General features: G+C 37.4%; 1 protein-coding gene across 5 annotated transcripts in view; it reads left to right on the top strand.

Annotated features, from left to right (window-relative positions):
• kiaa0586 (KIAA0586 ortholog) overlaps positions 1–13,229 on the top strand; it is a 103,945-nt gene that overhangs the window by 86,512 nt on the left and 4,204 nt on the right. For all 5 annotated transcript variants that reach the window (XM_026286470.1, XM_026286471.1, XM_026286473.1 and 2 more), the window contains exon 32: positions 12,112–12,168. In XM_026286470.1, coding sequence (XP_026142255.1) covers positions 12,112–12,168 — 57 coding nt within the window. The remainder of the gene's footprint in view (positions 1–12,111; positions 12,169–13,229) is intronic.

The following is a 13,229-nucleotide window of genomic DNA, read 5'->3' on the forward strand; positions in this document are numbered from 1 at the left end:
GATAGCCGACAACTTATAACGTATTTGTGTATGCGTGTACAGTTTTGCGTCATCCTAGGTCTAATATAACTGGTGTTGTTTGGCCTCAAAATGTTAAAAGAAAGAGTTTAATGGACTGGTGTGTTTAAATTATATACAAACTTTTGGCAAAAATGCTGTGTGTTCTTCCGTGGCAGCTGAAGAGAGTTGACGACAGCTTTGGTGCTTTAAACCCCAAGCCACAAACAGGCCTGAAATTTACGCTAGGCTTTTGCCATGTTATTCTATTAAAGCAGGAAGTAAAGGAATAACAATCAACCCCAATGAAAGAATAACAAACCAGAGAGAAAGTTGGATTCTCTCTTTGTCTTCACGCAGACACGCACCGACCCATCCCCCTGTGGTACTATGGGCCGCTCAGACGTAGACTCATGGTCCAAGAGCTCTGGAATAACATGCTACATAAACAAGCCTGAAGAGCTGAGGTGAAGACAGCCGGTCTTAGATGAATGAATAGAACAAGACAGTAAAGACAGGGAAGCTTTCGAATGTGGCCTTCTGCTGCAAATAAGACTCGTCTGGTCCAGATATGTCATCTCTGTGAACCGTAACACTCTCGTGTTGATCTCTATGTTTGTGAAAAGAGTTGAATACTGGCCTTTTACTTAGAACAACACAGAAAAAGGGCGGGAGAAACCATCTTACCCTAAACAAAACAACGGAGGGCTGCAGGCTTAACAGGACTTACTGAGTGTTTTTATTTGCTCTGCTGTTGGTAGTCACGTGAATAGTCGACTTCACATTTCCCACAAAAATACTGACGATGATGATGTTTGCTAGATTTTGATAGACTCTTTCCCGCCCAGTTCTATTTGACCTGAACAGTGAAAGTCAGCTCTCCTGTTTTAAAATGCTCTGGAAGCTGGAGATATTCATTTTATGTTTGTGTGCTGTCATGTAAGAGCGTCTGTACTTTAGAAAGCGTTGTTTAACTGAACCAAACACTGTATTTAATTTGTTAAAATTTTGGAATTTAATAGTGAAGTCTTGCATTTGAGACAAAGCTGCCAAGAGAAAAGGGAAAACGTATGTCATATGAGTTATGACCATGCAAATCTGTAGGCTATTGCAGAATTTATTTTCTGCTATAAAATGTTCTGTTATATACACCAATGACCAAATGTTTTGGGTCAGTAAGATTGTTGAATGTTTAAAGTCTCTTATGCTCCCTCAAGTTTGCATTTATTTACTAAAAAAAAAAAAAAAAAAAAAAAAATGTATATATATATATATATATATATTATTTTTTATTTTTTTTATTATGTAATTTATGTCTGTGATCAAAAGCTGAATTTTCAGCATCATTACTCCAGTCTTCAGTGTCACATGACCCTTAAGAAATCGTTCAAATATGTTGATTTGCTGCTCTTGAAACCTTTATTTTAAAATATTTTTTTTATTACTATTATCAGTACCAAAATTTTCTTCAGAACTTGTAACAGTTTGTACTTAGCCATCACTTTCATCAAAAAACAGAACCATATTTTATTTTTATAGCATCTGTAGTAAAAAACAAACCAAAAAAAAACGTATCTGTAGTATTTGCCATAGACTTCAGTTATTATGGTAAAATGGTGTTGTATCATCTGTAAATAGCATGCGAGCAGCAAAGTTGAATTTGCATTCAGACTGTTGTCTTTTTCTGGTCTAAAGGGTTTATTTTGACAGCAGGGTGTGGTATGACAGTGTCAAGTGTCTGTGTACGATGGGTAAGTGATGACTGTAGTCGCTCTATTTGTCTGTAGTTCCACACTGAGTTCTTATCTGCAGTTGACTGACAGAGACTCGCCTGGCCAAGTTCTTGTTTATTGTCATGCTCCATCAAGTTTCCCATCCCCTGACCTGCAGATGCTGCAGAGCCATTTCACGCCACAGTTACGGCTCGCCACCCTGCAGAGTCACAGCGGCCGTAACACAACCGTCACAGGGTTCAGCGGACAAAGCTCTCAGATCACTTCTGAGCACTTTAATAGCTTTTGTACCACTCAGTTACAGGGATTTTGCAATGACATATTACGTGTTGTAATGGTTTGCAGTAACATTACAATGGTTACAGAGCATCCATGTGTTTGCAAAGAGCAGTATTGCAACACTTAACTTGAAGTTTGTATTCATAAAACAATTTAAACATATTTGTAATGCATTGAAAGCATAACAGAGCAACAGTGTTTACATACTTATAAAAATCAACCCACCGATTATTTATTCTAGTTACAGTTGTCTATTGCACATTAATAAAAAAAATAACATTTTAATTAACAAAGCTGTATCATAACTACAAAAAGCAAGTTTTATCAAAACAAACTGGATTTTGACTTGACAAAGTCTTCTTTGAATGTATAAAAAAGTTCTAGAAGTCCTGAAGTTTGATAAAGCAAGTTTTGTAAAAAAAAAAAAAAAAAAAAAAAAACAGAACCTTGGCTTGACAAAGTCCTGATTAAAATAAAAATTGTTGTTGTTGTTTTTTGGGGGGAGGGGGGGGGTTGTTTGAAGAGTCTTGAAGCTTAAGAGGCAAGTTTTGTCGATGGATGGATAGATTTGAAATTCAAAGAAATTCATTTAACCATTATTTTTAACTGAAAAAAATCTTGGATCTAGGCTGGATGGATGGATGGATAGAAGATTAGATAGATTGATTCATTCATTTATTCTGATCTTCAGAGAAAAGAGCAAGCTGTGCATTTTCTGTAGCAGTGTTGCCAAATTGGCCAGGGTGAGTTGTAATATGTTGTAATATAGTAATATGTTTCAACCGCACTACTGTGTAACTCTTGGAAAAAAGTTTCTGACCTTCAAGATTTCAAGATGTGGAAAACAAATCAAGATTTGAATTGCACGCTTAGAGTTTCTTCTTCTGTAGTATGTTTATCAGTGCTCTAAATGCCTGTGAGGGTAATTGTTTGTGCTGTTTGTGTCTCGTCCAGTTGTTCAGTGTAATCTGAGGAAGGCTTGAGAATCTGATGTCAGTCCGTCCAGCTGTACTGACATGTCTGTGTCTCTGAACAGCTGCAGAAGGGCTCTGAACCAGCAGGCATTCCACGCCACTCACTCAGGCCACGCATATCATTTTATTGTGTCTGTTCAGGACCCTGCATGTTTGAAGTTCCTTGTCATGCCCCAGTTACAACGGTCCTGTTACATTGACACCAACTGGCCAAGTGCGGCTCGGAAAATGCCATGAACAGATCTGGGAAATGGTGATTATCACCAGCTATAAATGTGTCATATTGCTGCCTCTTGTGCTTTTTCTATCAAAAAATAAATAAATAAAAAATGGCAAAATATAGTAGTTTCTTATAGTAGTTATTGTTGTACCACATCTGAAATCCTAATTGATTGATGTTCATTAATTAAATATTTATATATATATATATATATATATATACATATATATATATATATATATATATATAAAATCTGAGGTCATAAATATCTTATATGTACCTAGCCTACATTTATTTGATCAAAAATATGGTTAAAATGTTATGAAATATTATTACAATTTCAATTAGCTTATTTTTTTAATATATTTAAGTGTAAGTGTAATCATTTTTGGAAATTTTTTTAATTTTTTTATCTTACACTTATTATAAATTCTGTGTTGCGTAATAGTTTTGTGGAAGCGTAACGTTTTAAGGATTCCTTGATGAAAGTAAAAAAAAAAAAAACATTTATTTGAAATTGAAATCTTTTTTTAACATTAAATGTCTTTTTAATGTCTTAATTCATGGCTGAATCAGAATTGAATCAAATTAAAGCTGCGGTAGGGAACTTTTGACGCTCTAGCGGTTGATAAACAGAACTGCTTGCGTCTTGCGGAAGAACATCGTAGCCGGAACTACTTCTCTCTGTTTATGTCTATGACGAATCACAAAGGTACTGGGTTACTCCGCCGCGGTACCCCCGAAGCAATCTAAAATAGTCCCAATATAAACACTTATTATAGGTGCACCCTAGTGATTCAGGACAAGCTAAAAACACGGTTTGGAAACCCAAACAAAGTTTTGAACACAAACAAAGTTACGGACCGCAGCTCTGATTGGTTATTTTTTACCGGGAGCGCATGACTTTCTGCAAATGGCAATAGGACCACTGGGAGGAGCCAGAGGAGCTTGATTTTTTTTTTCACAGATTATCTGTCTCATATTCTACTGTCAGGACATAATGACAGGTTTAACAAATATGTAAAAAATATATATTTACAAAAGTTACCTACTGCAGCTTTAATTGCTTAAAAATTCTTATTGACCGTAAACTTATGAACGGTAGTGTATAATTTGTTTTTTATTATATAGCATTATATGTATTATTTTTCATATTCATATTTAAAGTTTATATAATCGTTTTGTAATTTAATGTAATTTTATTTATTTTTTCCTTTCAAATCATGGTCCAAACCCTTGGCCAGATTTTCAGTGAATAATGAATAAATAATGACAGGATTTGTATTTTTTTTCCCAAACTACAACATACCTTCAAGTTGCAGTAAGCGGTTCATAAGTTGACTTTCTATCGCAAGTAAACACTGTGGCTTGGTTTGAGTAGTTTGGGTTGGGAACTATCCGTTTATCTGACCAATAGCAGATGAGGCAGAGTTTGGGAAACCTGTTCAAACACACTCATTATGTTTTGAATCGCTTTTGAAATGCCTTACTGCAACTTTCAGCCATTCAGTCATGAACACGAAGTACACATTTTGTTAAAAATTCAATGAAATTTCCCTAAACAGGCAAGAAAACTCTCACTCTTTTTTGTTTTGAGAGATGTTACAGCAGGCGTATCGTGCTGCCCGTCTCATCCTGTCAGGCGTGAGATCAGGCGTAGCGATAAGGTTCCCCTCACAGATGGATGAGTGGAGATGAGAGGGATAGACTTCTGAAAATGAACCGGGTTTGAGTGGGGCTGTGCGCTCCAGTAGTCATCACCTCTTCACCCCTGACTCCTCATCTGCCAGACGGAGAGAAGAGGGGGGCTCATCCCTGGAGCAGGGCCGCTTTGATCAGCCGAGCCAGGCAGAGGCGCTAAGCCACGCGGCAGAAGGCCCTGTCTCTGCTTTCACAGGTGGAGGAACAGCCTTTCATGGGAGCGCTCCCGTTACAGTGCGCTGAGGTTTTGTAGGGTTACAGCCTGGGTTTGTGTTTGATGTTTGACTGAGTGGAAGTTCCAGCCGTTCTGTCTGAGCAGATGGACAGATTTGTGTCCTCCTGTATGACGCATGCCACTTTACAGGAAACGACAGGCTCCTAAGTTCTCCAGCTGTTGGAGAATGCAGAGATGACTAGTGTTTTGGATGTGATTAGTTGGTGAAATGCTCTCTGTGGTGGACAGTTCTGGCTCTGAAGTGGCGTTTGCTCCGAAAAATATCTGATAATGATATACGATCACAATCCTGTGAAATCAGCTGCATTCTGTTTAATCTGTAGTTTACATTTATTCAGCAAGGATGCATTAAATTGATTATGAGTGACGGTGAAAACATGAATAGCTTTATATTCATCAAATAATCCAAAGGAAAAATGGATCACTGTTTCCACAAATTATTTAAGCTGAACACCTGTTTTAAACATTTATAATAGTGAAAAGGTTTATTGAACACTAAATCACCATATTCAAATTATTTCTGAAGGTTCATCATGGGAATAAATTAAATTTTCAAATATATTCAAATAGAAAACATTTATTTGAAATTGAAATACTATTTCACAATTTTAATGTTTTTTTTTTACTGTATGTTTAATCAAATTAATACTTATATACTGTATATAGAGAGAAAGAGAGAGAGAAAAAATGGCCAACCCCAAACTTTAAAAACTATTTTAAAATATTATGTATAAATATAATCATGCAGTAAAAAAATTAATAAATAACAGTTAAAAATGATTTGCCAGATAAACTAACACATATGCTTATGTTATATAAGAAAAAATGTAAATATAAAAAATGCTTTTATTTGATATGTTTACAATTTTTGTTATTATATTAGTTTTTAGTTAGTATTTGAATAGCAAACATCAACTGTAGAGGCAAAGAATATATATAGAGAGAGATATATAGATATGATTGATGTATATACAAGCAATAAGGCTTCACACTGCTTTCTGTTTCATGCTGTAAAGCCTGAATTCTTGTGGCTTATTATTTTATTTTATACTGGTTATTCAATTGCTTCAGCACTTTGACAAGGCTCAGTGTTTCATGTTAAAGGGGAGTGTTTGCAGCTAGAGCCAGACAGTCATGAGTCTCTCTCCACTCATCTGTTTCCTATCAGACCTGCTCTCACTGCCAACCTGTCAACCTTACCCTCTCCCTCTCTTCCTCTACTCTCTCCATCTCTCCTCTCCTCCCTGCGGGTGTACTGGAATGGACCCCAGTGTCCTATCAAAACCCTGGCTCACACTCGATTTCCTATGACCAGCCCAGCATCTTGAATTTATCAGTGCGGTCACATGCGCCTGCTGCTCCAATGCAGATCTCAGGATGACGTCCAAGAGCTGCCACCTAACATCATCTCTGCTCCATTCTTAAGCTTTACTATCCTAAAAGGATGTCCCACCCTGCATCGCAACAGATCTGTGTGTGTGTGTGTGTGTGTGTGTGTGTTTGCCAGCGAAACATTTCAATCACCCATAGATGCCTTACCATCACTCCCCCTTATTCCAGATAATTTTGGCTCAACAGACAGATGCTGTCCTGTTCACAGATGGCTGAGAGTCCGGGCTGCTCGCCCACAGGCGCACCCGGGCACCCCTCAGAGACCGCTGGGGCCCCCACATACCTGCGATTCGCTCGGCAGGCCTTAAACAGAGGAGCATTCCAGACTGAAACGGTTTGATTGGAGCTGACGGCTTACTTTTCAAAGGCATGCCTGTTAATGACCAGATCTGAAGGTGTGCTAAGCCAATATAATGCTTAACTGGCTGGGGCAGATAGTGAATAGGTTTCAGGTAAACTGTCATGTGATCTCCCTCAAGTCTGCTTGATTTCAGGCCTGCATTATAGAGTTGAAATGGTCTGTGGGAGTGTGACGCTGCATGAGAACGCAGATCTAACGGACAGCTGGCGGACACATCAAGAGAGGGTGTAGACAGTCCAAAATCATCTTAAAGGAGCTTTGTGGGATTTCTCTTATTTTTACTTTAAATTAGCTTTATCCAACTCAGTGCAAGCCATGGGAGAGTTTCTAAAATGCTCTTTTGAGATAGTTAAAGAGATTATATCATGAGAAATTTTGTTTTCCATGAACTTAAAAACTTAAAAGTAAAAGTATATGTTTGATGTTCCATGAAAACAAAAAAAAAGTTGCTATAAAAAAAAATTACATTCAGAAAGATGCAAAGCAACAGAATTTTTTTTTTTTTTTTATAGGATTTAATGGATTTAAAAAAAAGTAAATTGGAAAAATAATTACAAAGAAATGGCAAGTAACAATAAAATGTGACATTTTTTACTTTGTCTAAAAGGCACAGGAGCAAAAATGCCTGATCAATTTGATACAGGAGATGGGAATATGGTATATAATAATATAATGTTTTTATTATTTGATTGTTTTTTATAAAAATGAATGTTATATTATGGCAGTACAGCAATGCTAGCATGAAATGTCAAAATACTAATTAAATTAAAGTTAATTATGGCTTTTGCGAAGCAAAAAAAACCCTCATTTGAATAGCATAAATGGACCTTAATACAGAGAGAGAGAAAAATATCTGACCTTTTTTGAGTTATTATGCATGTTTGATTGTAAAAATAGGAATGTAGATTGTACATTTTAAGTATAACTTACAGTATATGGTGTGAAATTAAGCTTATCACCAAAATGAATTCTTCATTTTAGATTCAAATTATGATGATTATACTATTTTAACACACCATTTCACCCACTTAGCTAAATGATCAAATCATTTTAGTTCCATTTCTAAAGGTCATCTGTTGCATATTTTCTTTAGCCTATTGTAGTATCGTCAGAGTAGTGTAAAAATAGGACTTAATTTAGTATTCTAGAGGTAAACATTGATGGGCTGAGTGAAAAAGGACGTCTGTTGTTTTCTTTTGTGTTAAAGGAAAGCTCATTAAATCAGAGGTTGGCGAGACAAAGGCCAGCCTGGCGGAGCTCTTTCTGGAGCAGAGCCGATTTCTCAATTATTTTACCTTTCTGTTTGACCTGCTTTGAAACTGGTCCACATTAGGTTTTTTTTATTCTCAGCCATTTTAGAGGCTCGGTCTCTGAAGGTCCCCGGGATTCTCTTGGGAGATATAACCTACTTATCTAAAAATAACCATCAGTCCAAAGGAGTGTCCACATCAGTTGACTGTCTATGGCTTTATTCTGGCATGCTTTTGAAAGCCCTGATCAACGTGGCTCCTGTGAAATGCATCTTTGCTGGATGGAAAAGTTGTGTTAATATATTATAATGCAGTGTTGCCAGAAAACTGACTCACAGAAATCCCTCTGTAGCAGAGTTGAGTTGTTCTGCTGCGGTCTAAGTGTGTGCGAGGTTACTGTATTTGAGAAGATTCATGTTGCAGTTTTTTAACCCCTTCAGTTACGCTGGGCTATTATAATTCATCCAACAGATGGTGGGGAAATAGTACAATAAACCTTCCAAATATCATTAAGCAGAATGTAAAACAGTTAGATTACTAGTTTGGGTAAATTTATCTAGGTCACATTTCACCACAATATCAAAAGAAAAAATGGTATTATATATTCTGTTATTAAATATTATGCTAAAAAATAAATATACATAAATGCATACACATTTTGCATGATTGTTGCCATCCAATTGGTGGTGGCAATATTACATTAAACTTCCTAAATACCATTCAATGTCCAGATAACATTTCACTCCAATGATAAAAGGAAAAAAAAATTCTTAAGTAATAAAAATGCGGTTGTAGTGTGTTTTTTTTTTTTTTTTTTTTTTTTTTACATTTTCACATAATTAGTTTTATTATTAAAATATTATTTCTAATTTTAAGTATGTTGTCCCACACATTCACAGTACTGTTTTCCATCTAGTTTTTATTTAATTAATGAATTAATTTTATAATTTATTTTCTCTTATTTATATTTCATGTATTTATTTTTCATGTTTTATATTTTATAATGCAATTTAAAAAGTTTTACAGTTTGGTGATGAGAACTTAAGGAGAAAAGTTTTTTTTAAGGTATCCATGTTAAAGTGTAGTTATTTATTTATGTACAGAGTAATATTAATTAGCTACGTAGTATATGGTTAGGGTTAGGCTTAGTTACTTGCATGTAATTATGCATAATCTATTGTTATTACAAAACATCACAAGTACATATAACGTGTAACAAGGAAATCTTAAAATAAGGTGTAACTGAAAAGTTTTTAATTATCATGAAAATAATCTCACGACACAAAATAATCAGTTCTTCTCATTGTACCCATTAGAGACTTCTATGTTCACCTGGCACATTTTGAATAGTAATCATTGTTGTTTTAGGCCTTTGTTTTTTTTTGGGGGGGGGGGGGGGGGGGGGGGATACGACCTGGTTGTGCTCCTGACAAGGTTTCATGAAATTCACCCCTGGGCCGATATGACATTTAAAGGATTCTTATGACCCACAGTGGTCTTAAACACTGGCCTTGTCTTTGTGATGTTCTGATACAGTGTCCAATGCTTTTAAAGAGGCCTTGGAGGGAGAATGGGGGAGGTTTCTCCAAATGAAGACAGATAAGATCTTTCTCTGTTCTCTTTCACTCTCTCTCTCTCTCTCTCTATCTGCGGCCCTGAGCAGTGGCCTCGCTGACCCTATCTCCTCTCGGCTCCTTGACCCCTGTGTGTGAGGTTACGGCCCAGCTTCTCCACATGGAAGTCCTGCCTGCTGTCTAAGCCCAGCTCTGTGCTCCAGCATCTCCAGCAGATCCAGAAGAAAGGAGCATTGAGAGGCCGTCCCATCACCCAAGCCCCCCTCCTTGGATGGACCAAGAGAGGGGGGCATGAAAGCTCCTCTGGCCGAATGCAAATCCAACCAAACCCTGCTGCTAGATCTCTTTATCAAGAGATCTACAAAGAAGGACGGTCCACGTGACCCCGGTTTCCAACCGTACACGAAGCCCCTCCCAATCCAGGCTGCGGTTCCCTCTCTGGGGTGTAGGGTGGGGCCACGTGGACCCCTATCCAAAGGTCGTAACCTCTTGACTCTCAATTAGCACTCTCTGTATTCAACGCTGCTCTTGTTTCTGAGGTCTGGACTGATGGAAAAGTGGAGATGGGTGGTGGGCGGCACTTTGCAACACAATGCTTCAATCGGCGGCCCATGCGGCTCTCCTGAGCGGTGCTGTAAACAAGCTCAAAGAAAAGGATTAGTAAAGAGCCACTGAAGGCTTTGATTGACTTAAGCTGTCTTTAGGGGATGGGAAGTTTGACGGGGTTTTAAACGCTCCGAGGATGACCCCAGCTCCACCTGGCCTCATGAACGGAGGCTTGCGACTCAGCGGGGTTATGTCAGGAGGTCTCCACCTGTGGAAAAAATCCCTATAAATCAAACTCGACCTGACGTTTATCCCAAGGAACAACCCTTTGGCTGTATTCCACAGAAATGGTGGTATTTAATAGTAATTAATTTACGGATCATTTGTCTGGCTTTGACACATTGATTCATGTGTGTGCATTTGATGAAAGAAATCATAGCCGACTCTTTAAACACACACCTTGTTTCTTAGCCTTGTACGAGATTTATCTTGTTTTAAACCTGCATGCCCTCATATGCTTGATCTGGGATCTTTTTAGAGCATGGGAACGATACGGTGATGTCACTCTCAGAAAGTTTTCAGCTCTGTAGTCAGCACTTCCTTTACATTAAGGAAAATCATCCATCTCATTTGGCTCAAGCCCAGTCAGGTCATGATTAACTAGCCAGCCTCATCTTTGTACTTATTCTTTGTCGTTTCCCGTCATTAATCTTGGATTTCCGGATTCAGTGCCAGTTCAATTAGATATAAATTCAGTTGGAAATTTTTGCTTGTAAAAAGTCAATTTATTTGATCAAACATACTCTGAAAAGTATTAACATTTAAAATAACAGCTTTCTATTTTATAATGTATTTGAAAATTTATTTGATAAGCTGAATTTTCAGCAGCCATTACTCCAGTCTTCGGTGTCACATGATCCTTCAGAAATGATTCCACATAATACATTTTTGGTGTTTTATATTTATAATTCTATGAAGGATCCATCAAACTAATTAAAACAACAACACCTGAGTTTTTTTTATTTATTTTTTTAGATCATTCATTACAAGTACAACCTAAAAAGACTCCGCAATCCATGAATCAGCATCATTTGGTTTTGGCTTATCTTTTTGCTTTCCAAAAATAACCGGTTTTAAAGAGCTATTTGCTTGTGAATCATTTAACGCTAGTCCTGCTCTGTTTTTGATTCACAAAAAGAAGCCGCTTAAAAGCTATTTGTTTGTGAATCAGGCACTGGTTATGCTGTTCTCCCTTTTTCACAGTCGAACAAGGTTGAGATTTTAATTCACAAGATCATTGTGTCCCTCGCTTGAGGATAAAGAACATTTCACAAAGCATTTTCCTAAAATAACCCCATGCACAGTCCTCTTGTTTTATGCCTTCCAGTGAAGTCCTGTAAGTTTGGGTTTTAAAGCATGTCTGACATTGGCTTGCAGCAGGGAAAGTTTGAAGGTGAATGGCTCTCTTTAACATCTTGTCATGCCTTTAGGGGAACTGAGCGGAGTGTATGTGTATACATAACTCCATTCGTGTGTGTAGTCTTGTGTGTGATTCTGTAGCTCTAGCCCAGCTGTGCTCATGTGATGCTCTCACCTCATCTTCCCAAAGCACAGAAACACATTCCATTTTTTTTTATGCAAATGAAGAAATTTGTTGAGGAGTCCCTCTTTGGTGAAGTTAAATGCTGTCCGAAATTCAACACTTGCATGCAATTAAATAAAAAAATGCATATGAATATTATTTACGTATATTATTATTATGCTCTTTAAGTATTTTAAAACCATTAAAAAGTCTGTCACTACAGCCTTGCAATTCGATTTATTTCACCTTGTGTTTGTTTCTCCCCAGAGTTGCCCAGGTTGAGGAGACTTTCAGATGACACGTTTTTTGGGGACAACGAGAAAGGTAGTGTAAATAGTTTCTTGATTGCTTTCATACGTGTCATTTCCTTTATTTGATCACATTCCCTCTTAATTAACTTCTTTCCTTGTTGTTGTTGTTGAGCTATTTCACACAGTACAGCACAGAGACCTTTCCAGAGGTTTTATAAAACACTGCCAGACAGCTTCATTCTTGACACTCCCAAATCTGAGAGCGGAGAAAAGACAGAGTAGAGTAAAGTAGAGTAGATGTAAGAGGTCAGGAGAGGGAGGAGTTTGACGTATCTGTCCATCCTGAGAGCTTCAAATGGGGTTGAGAAATCTGTTAAGTGTTTGCAGGTGTCTTCTTAAAGGAGGTTTGAAACATTCAGACATTGAACATACTGTACACTCATGACTCGTTTTTTTTTTCTTCCCAATGCTCCATTTCTGTGGAATGCATGCATTCCCAAACTGTGTCAGGTTTGTGCCTCTTTTATCACCTCCATGCATCTGTTTTGTTCGTCCCTGGATCTCTGCTTGAAGGATTTGGCTTTCTGCAGCACCTGGCTACTTTCACTATCTCTGAAGGTCTTGCGATAGTTAGTCTCTTTCAGCAGAGTTTTCGTTGTCCGTAGTGTGATATTTTAAAGCTATGTCGACGGATAAGGTTTGACCTTACCACCTGGTCCTCTGTAAAAACATACCAATCTCTCCTCTGTGAGTTCTGCCACTGCTTCGAGATTTAAAGGGATAGTTCATGTGGAAATGAATGTTCTGTCATCATTTACTCACCCTTTATGTTGTTTCAAACCTGCATGACTTCTGCAGAAATGTTTTTTCTACTTGATAATGCTGCCCAGTTTGGAAAGACTTATCTTTTTTCTGTCATTAATATATAAGGAGTACGTAGGACCTTGAAGACCGTTTGTGCCAGATGCTGACTAAAATGTATTGTGCAAGAATAGAAAATGCAAAAGCATAAATAAATGATGGAGCTTTTAGGGTGTTTGTCTTTTGAAAGACAGCGCCGTCCTTAATGGATCTATAGTATCGGTTCTTTGTCTTACAGAAGCCGGAGAGACATATTTTGGGTCTAAACTTTTT

The sequence above is a fragment of the Carassius auratus genome, chromosome 17 (assembly GCF_003368295.1).
Source record: "Carassius auratus strain Wakin chromosome 17, ASM336829v1, whole genome shotgun sequence".
NCBI classification, from domain to species: domain Eukaryota; kingdom Metazoa; phylum Chordata; class Actinopteri; order Cypriniformes; family Cyprinidae; genus Carassius; species Carassius auratus.